Source organism: Cajanus cajan, chromosome 4, assembly GCF_000230855.2.
Source record: "Cajanus cajan strain Asha chromosome 4, NIPB_CcT2T_4, whole genome shotgun sequence".
Classification (NCBI taxonomy): domain Eukaryota; kingdom Viridiplantae; phylum Streptophyta; class Magnoliopsida; order Fabales; family Fabaceae; genus Cajanus; species Cajanus cajan.
The window spans coordinates 70512085-70520221 of NC_138520.1; the positions used below are offsets into that span (position 1 = coordinate 70512085).

The 8137-nt window shown below is 31.8% G+C and overlaps 1 protein-coding gene across 2 annotated transcripts; it reads right to left on the minus strand.

The window, feature by feature from the left end:
* Nucleotides 1–804: 804 nt before the first annotated feature.
* LOC109802951 (acetyl-coenzyme A carboxylase carboxyl transferase subunit alpha, chloroplastic) lies at nt 805–7396 on the minus strand. 2 transcript variants are annotated; one of them, XM_020364380.3, is made up of 11 exons: nt 7244–7396; nt 5824–6262; nt 5635–5709; nt 4315–4422; nt 4073–4233; nt 3564–3678; nt 3315–3469; nt 2733–2784; nt 2578–2646; nt 2114–2191; nt 805–1980 (listed from the first exon to the last, which is right to left on the minus strand). In XM_020364380.3, the coding sequence occupies exons 2-11, from the start codon at nt 6208–6210 to the stop codon at nt 946–948; spliced, it is 2235 nt and encodes a 744-aa protein (XP_020219969.1). In that variant the 5' UTR covers nt 6211–6262; nt 7244–7396; the 3' UTR covers nt 805–945. The 2 variants fall into 2 exon arrangements, with proteins under 2 accessions (XP_020219969.1, XP_020219970.1); XM_020364381.3 differs by lacking the exon at nt 7244–7396 and adding an exon at nt 6422–6525.
* Between the last annotated feature and the right edge of the window lie 741 nt (nt 7397–8137).

Here is an 8137-nt window from a genome sequence, read left to right on the forward strand (position 1 = left end):
ATATATTGGGCTTTTGATTTGAAAAGTTTTAAATTATGGTTCTAGAGTTTTCGACTGAAAATCAAAACATATAATTAAACAGCTTTGATTTATTGAATGTGATTTATAGTTTCAGCCTTTCAGGACTTACCTCAACTTTCTTAAACCATATGAACCATTTTATTTTATTTGGGTTTGTGTTAAATATAGTTGGTTCAATATAACTTAATTTAGAGTCTTGAGTTTAAATAGTCGAAAGTTTGAAGAACAAAGAAAGATCTTTAACGTGTAATATATATATATATATATATATATATATATATATATATATATATATAATTTTTTTTGTGATCTTGTTTTCCTAACTCTAACTTTCCAAGTGCCCTTGTTTAGAGACTTGTAACTAATCTTGTATATTCGTTTTTGTAAGGTATTAAAATGAGAAAGAATGAGAATTAATCTAAATGAAAAAGGCGTTGAGATTGGTTTTCGTTTAAATTTTATGTAAATTTTTTAATGAGTATTAATTCAATTTAGTTTATGCTTTGCCTTCTTGTTAATTTATTTATATCTTAATTTCTTAAGAAAAAAAAATTACTTGACTTCCTTTAAGTGAAATTAATAAAAAGTACAAGGATTGAGCTTAGAAATCCTTGATGAGATATGGTAATGGAGAGGACTGTGGCAGTTTCTTCTGCTGTGATACATCACATTCTTCAATAGTTTCTTTTGTTTTTCTTATTCTAGTTTCTAACAATTTGGAAGCCAAGTTTTATTGTCCAATTTGCTTATTTACATGGTTTAATAGAAACAAACAACCATGCATAGTAAACAAAGCATTTCTCAAGCTGAGAAATGCTTTACTTGTTGGTGATCTAATCCACATTGATTAAAGATATACTCACAATAACGAGAACAATCATTACTTTATAAGTTAATTTTATATTATTGAATTAGATTCATAATTCACTTTCTCAAGGACTCCAACTCTTGGATGAGGATTCCAACACCAATCTTGTTTTCATAAACATCCTTGGATGAGGATCCCAACTCTTCTCTCAGTCTCTCAATCTTTTCCTTCAGTGCTTTGACATCCAATGCAGCAAGAATCCTCTCCTTAATACCTTCCTCCATCTTTTGTACATCCTCAGAATTTGAAACTCGAGCTATCTCATTCTCCAACTCCTTGATTTGGCCCTTAAGACCTTCTTCATTTACCACTCTATCAATTTCACTCATGATCTCATTCCTCAACTCTGTTATCTTCTCTTTAACATCTGGTGGCGGACTCACCACACTTCTCTCGACTACCCCAACAATCTCCAAGTTGGCTGATTTCAACACCTCTTCCAACTCCTTCATGACTTCCATTGCTTTCTCCACCAATTCCTTGTTTGGTGACTCCCCTTTTGGTACCTTTGCCAATGCAACCTTCAAGTTTTCCATCTTTGCTTTGGTGTCATCACCAAGTTTCTGATTCAGCTCTTGTTTCAATTCTTCTTGTTTCAACTTCATCTCAATGAGCCTGTTGGCATTGTCCAGCTTCTGAAGCTTCTGTTTCAATCCAAGATAGGCCGCTGGCTGAGACATCTTGGTCTTCATTTCTTTCACTATTTTGTCCACTTTCTCCTTTAAGTTGCTATTGAGGGGTTGGTTTGAGGAGACTTTAGATAGTTCCATCTTCGCAGATTGAACTTTTTCGGCCAAATCCATTGAAATGAGTGCTTCAGTTATCTCTTGGTCAGCTTCTTTCACCAGCTTTTGAAGTGCTTCCTTTGTGAGTGAATCAAGTTCAACCGGTCCTTTTGCTTCTAAAATTTTCTTCTCGAGACTTTGGAGCTCTGACTCAATATCACTGATCTTTGTTGAGTTGACCTCAGATGGCTTCATGTTGCGTTTCCTCTCTGGTTCCACAGGTATGCCTTCTTGGTAGCCTCCAGTTGACCGAAACTTGAGATGTCTATGGTGTAGCAACTCCTCTGCATCCATTTTTGTCAACTCCTGTGGAAATTTCATGTTTTAATTTGTGAGTGGTAGGTAACTAGGGAATTGATAGAGAGAAAATGCAACCTCCTCTCACAAGTAACAAGAAGAAAAAGTGATTAAGCATAAACAGATGCAATTATTAAGTTACCTCCATGGCCTGAGTGATTGCAAGCTTGATTTGTTGAGAAGTCCATGTAGGATCAGCATGTGCCCCACCTAGTGGCTCCTACATGTATATATCATAATAGTTACATCAACATTATTTAGTAGAGAGTTGACCACATTTTCTTTTCAACATATTTTTAGTGAAACCTATAATTTTTTCCTTGAGAAATTTAGGGGGAGACATTTAGTATCTCATAAGTCACGATACAAGTATCTCAGGTTGGTCCTTCAAAATCAGATATGTCGATCATATTACTCCTTAAGTAGGGGACATATGAGTCCTTGAAAAGGACAAATAGTCAAATATGTCCCACGCTTGAGATTTCTAAGGACTGGTTTAGATTATTTGCATTCTTAAGAACCACTTTGTTTATATTTGATCAAATATTGAAACATAGTGGCTGCTGGCTGGAAAGGGAAAGCACAGCAAATTATCAACATTCTTACAGGAATGACACCATCAGCTATTCCGAGTCTGTAATGTTCTTGTGCTGTTATTTTTAGCTTTTCAGCTGCCTACACAAGTGAACTTTAATTAATTGAAAAATAGTTGTGAAGACATTCTCGAGCCACAAAAGTATATATTACAATTGATAACTAACCTTAGGAGAGGATTTGGATGATTTCCACAATATTGCAGCACAAGCTTCAGGACTGGTTAGCATAAACATGTTAGATCAATATAAACTTTTTTTGTCAAAGGAAAATCAGCCATAGGTGAAAATGAAAGCGCAAATTAGTAAACTATGTGGGCCACTTTCATGCTGCAAGAACATGCAGAAATGATTCATAAGTTAAAAACAAGATTTTGGAGAATCTAATATGAAAGAGCTTCTACAAATTACTTTATAGAGAGTAGAGACTTATTTCATTTTTTCTTCTTATTTTCTTCTTCTATAAGTGTTTATAGAGAAGTTTATTCAAACAGATTTTAATATAATGACAAGTTAACTTGTTCATTCTTACATTACTATAGAATTGGTTGGTCGATCCTACACATGAAGAAGGTCTACTAACTGTTGCTAGTTTCTAAACTACTAACCACTACATTAAAGATATATAAATCTATGCTGTGCTTTTTTTCTTTGATGATTTTGCAACAGAGGTGTAAGATGTATATGTAAAACGTAATTTACTAAGAAAGAACAATAAAAGTATGGAAAAAAATGCCTTGTAATGGTTACCTTGCAACATAAAAGGCAGAGTTCTCGAGCATAAACAATTTATTTGCACAGGCAATGGCAAGTGCACCACCTGAACCACCTTCCCCAGTTACCACTGTTATTATTGGTACCTTGAGACCAAACATAGTCCTTAAATTTTTGGCTATCGCCTCACCCTGCATAAGCAAAATTAACCAATGTCAAGTTAAGAGAGTAAAAGTGTAATAATCCAAACTAGTAAGGTCAAGCAAGGACAATATACACACACACTTGACCAAGTTCCTCAGACTTTAGATCAGCAAAGGCCCCAGGAGTGTCAACAAATGTAATGATGGGGAATTGATGGTGATCAGCATATTTCATCATGCGCAATGCTTTGCGGTAGCTGCTTGCAAATTACCAACATCTTTATTCAAGATTGATCAAATCATGAAAATTTGATATAAGGAAGAAAACTAGTACAAACCATTAATCCTCTAAAACAGAAATGTCAATAAGTTAATCACTCATACCACCATTGCTTCAGTATTTAATAACTTATTAGAAAAAACTTAGATACAGTACCATAAGTATTATTGATGATGTTTTCCAATTAGAATTGAAGTTTTATCTCAATAATACGCATTAACAATTGATGGAATCCTTTGTTATGCATATTAACAAGGTGAAACTCAAACTTTGGTTAGAGAACAACATCAAAAGCCTGTATAGTATTGCATGTAAGTTTTATCCTTACTTTATTTGGGGTATAGTCTAATCATTAGAATAGTGAAGCATACCCATGAGGAGTTGGCATTGCAAAGTTGCGAGCAATGTTTTCCTTTGTGTTCCTACCTTTTTGATGGCCAATAAAAATGTAACTCTTTCCATCTATACTCCCTATACCAGTCACAATTGCTGGATCATCATAGCCAGCACGGTCTCCATGAAGCTCAAGCCACTAAAAGTTTCCAAAAGGTAAAATGAAAAGCAGTGAGAAACTATCAGCAGTTGATTGGAAAGGTGGTGAGAGTAAAGATACCTTGTCTGTGATATTAAGTATATGATCAAGAACTGTTGGCCTATTGGGATGTCGAGCAATCATCAACCGTTGAATAGGTGTTAAATGCTTGTATAGATCTTTCAGAGCCTAAGCTCAAAATGAAGAAAATTTGAGTTATGATAATGTGAAGTTATGCAGGAGTATGACAGTCATTTTTATTAATATTTTGTAGCATCAATGTGTAAACAGAAACTGCCATATATAGTGTAGTTACCAACATATATACTTCCTCTATCTTCACTACAATTTAAATAAATTACTTTAAAGAAAGACAAAATGATCCTTTATCTTATTCATTTTAATTGATCATATCGCTCCTAGGCATATCAGGGAAGAAACTAATGAAATAAGCAATAATAATAGGAATATTAGACACTTATAAATTGGATCGTGACAGGGCTATTAAGTTCATCTGGTAAAGTCTCTTCAGGTTGTTCCATGAACCTGGATTTAATTCCTACTTTCATCTGGGGTAGGGGGTTTGATGTGTTTTATTTATTTATTTTCATTTATGAAAAGGGCATCCTTTTGTTCTCCATTAACCAAGAAAATGTTTTCTTTCCAGAACTCTAATCCAAATTGTATTACTAATTCTCTAGAATCACTTTCATTTGGATTATCTGCCAATGCCTAAGAATTGACGTAGTAATAGTATCTGATTTGTTACTTTTAGGTGTCATACACATTCTTCTAACCTCGATGGATTTCTCAAATTAAATTGTATTTTATTTTATGCTTGTTAGGATTACACTATTAGTTTGGTATCAATGGAAAAAGGGAAATATTTTAGTATTTAAAGATGTAGCTCAACAAGTCAACTCTTTCACATAGCTGGAAGATAATAAAAACACAACTTCATTTGGATTATCTGCCAATGCCTAAGAATTGACGTAGTAATAGTATCTGATTTGTTACTTTTAGGTGTCATACACATTCTTCTAACCTCGATGGATTTCTCAAATTAAATTGTATTTTATTTTATGCTTGTTAGGATTACACTATTAGTTTGGTATCAATGGAAAAAGGGAAATATTTTAGTATTTAAAGATGTAGCTCAACAAGTCAACTCTTTCACATAGCTGGAAGATAATAAAAACACAACTTCAAAAGTTTTTTATAGAGGGCATTGATTTTTCTACAATGTATATTACAAGTCCATTGTGCTCATGTAATTATTTTCGGTATCTGAAATTCAGTTAAAGTAATAAGAATTAAGTTTTAAGACATACGAAAGATACCAAAATTATATACAATGAACAGCTGTTCTATAACCTTATAGAAGCATTTGATAACAATTACCTGTTGATACTTGCTCTCCAGAGCTCCAATTTGATTACTAAAGTCTAAACCTGTGTCATCTGCCATTCTACGTACCTGCAAGAAACAAAAGATTAAACAAAACATGAGCAGGGAAAGGTGGTTAAGGGTTGCTTTTTTAGACTATAATATGCCAATGTAATGCTCCTCAAATAACCCAAAAAAAATTACCTCTATAATCTTTTTCTCTAGATCAACCAGTGGCTTCTCAAAATCTAGTGTCACAGGTTTTGGTTTCTCTGCCAGAGGCTTAAAGTGAGACAGGTAAGTTAAATATCCACTACTGATATTTGGATCCATTTTATCAGGCCATGGATAATCATGCTTCTTTCCCTTTATAATCTTTGCAACAACATGAAACTTTTGGTCTTTTCTATTCCTTGAACCGCTTAAATACTTTGGCCAGATAATAAATGCACTTTTGGAAGAACACCCAAGAAAATAATTAGCCAGGTGGTCTTTTCCAAGGCATGGATGTATCAAATCAATGGCAGGATCTTCAAGCCCTCTTCCACTTATATAATTTCCACACATGAGTGACATGGTAATCATCTTCATCAGCTGAAATTCTTGTGTATTGGATGTGCAGAGGATCAAGATAAAAGGTTTCCTGTAAAGAGAAATTTAAATTTAACTTTCACAAATTCAAAAGAGGTACTAAAGCATAACATGCTCGCATGCACAAAATCAAGCATCAGACATCTTAGAGATGCAAATTATTTATTTTTTCCTTTCTTTTTCTACATCTTAAATTTCTAATAATGCTTGCCTTGCAAATGATTGTATTAGAATTTTACTCCAGAGAATCCAGAACACAAAACCTTTTTAATTGTTAAATTTCATTCATTGAGAAGTAGCAAAGTAGAACCGACTCTTTAATTTCCAAACTTATCCATTCCAAAGTACACGTACTCTATTCCTTTACCATAAAATAAATTAAGACAAAATATTACAATGCAAATTACCCATTTTTATGTATGGAAGCTAAGCAGGGTATCTATCATCTATTCATATATACATGTGTGTTAGGTAAATAACTTAATTAAGTTTTATTTAATACGAATTTATCAAATGAGAGTTTATATATATATGCGAGTTTCACCATGAAACTTACTGACTTAAACTAAAAAGGCTTATATTATGAAACTTTTTCATTAAACTCATCGAAATAAGTTAAAAGAAACTCATAACAAGGTCATTAGTCACACTCGTAAAGTCAAATGTGTGAAGTTGGAAACCATTCATAAATTTACCTAATTTTTGTTTAAAATTTTCCCTACATCTTTCTCAGCAACCAAAGCAGAAAAATGAAGTGTGAGTGGTGGTAGGTGGGGGTTTATTTACCTTCTAATTTAATCCTTTTGGCCTTAAGAGTGACCTTCAATATGAGCTAATCAACATATATATATATATATATATATATATATATATATATATATATATATATATATATATATATATATGATTATATCAACATCTATGTCAATTTTATATCATTCCACAAACTTCCACCCTTTCATTTTCCCCCCCTAAGTCTTCTAAGCAACCAAACAACAAAAACTAAAGTGTGTGTATATGTAGGTTTATATACCTTGGAAATCCTAAGGATTGTGAGCTGTGAACTTCAAGTGTTGCAGCTTTTGAATGCTATTTAATCAGTGCTGAATTGTGTGAAGAGTGAAGATAATAAAAATGGCAAAATGTTTTGTTCCACTGTTGTTTTGTTTGTTTTCCACTTACTTGGAGAGTGTGTTACACGCGCTGTTATTGAGGAGTGTGGCTAAGTTTGGTGGAGAGACACGTCCTCACAAATCAGGATAACTCATTAACTCCTCTCATTAGCATGTGTCCCACTATCAAATGGGTCTTATCATGCACATTTTTTTTATACATAAATCCAAAAGGGATTAATTCTTTAGAAAAATGATTGATTAAGGGATCATTTCTTAGAGGTGGGATTCACTTCATGTAAGTATATACTTTATTTAATAATTTATATTTTATATTAAATTTTAATAATTAATTATTAAATTATAAAATTTTTAATACATAAATTAAATTAAAAAAATTTAAAATTTATTTAATACTTTATTTCATTAATTTAAATTGACGTATAAAATATTTTTATGATTATTTATTAAATTGAATTAATAAAATAAAATATTAAATAATTTTTATTTTTATTTTTTAAATTTTACAGATTTTATATATACATTAAAAACTTTTAATTTAACGATTAGATCATTGAAACTTAATATAAAAAATAAGTTGTTGAGTAAAATAAATCTTAGTAAACTTACTTTAAAAATGAGTGAATCCCTTCTTATTTCTCTATTCAAAGTATTTAAATTATATTATTTTAATAATTGATTGTGTGTATAATTAGTTATTATTATAATTGGTTATAATATAGATAAATTTTTATTTTAATAAATTCATTGAAAATTAATTTTATAATTGATTGTAATTTTTGGTGAATCAATTG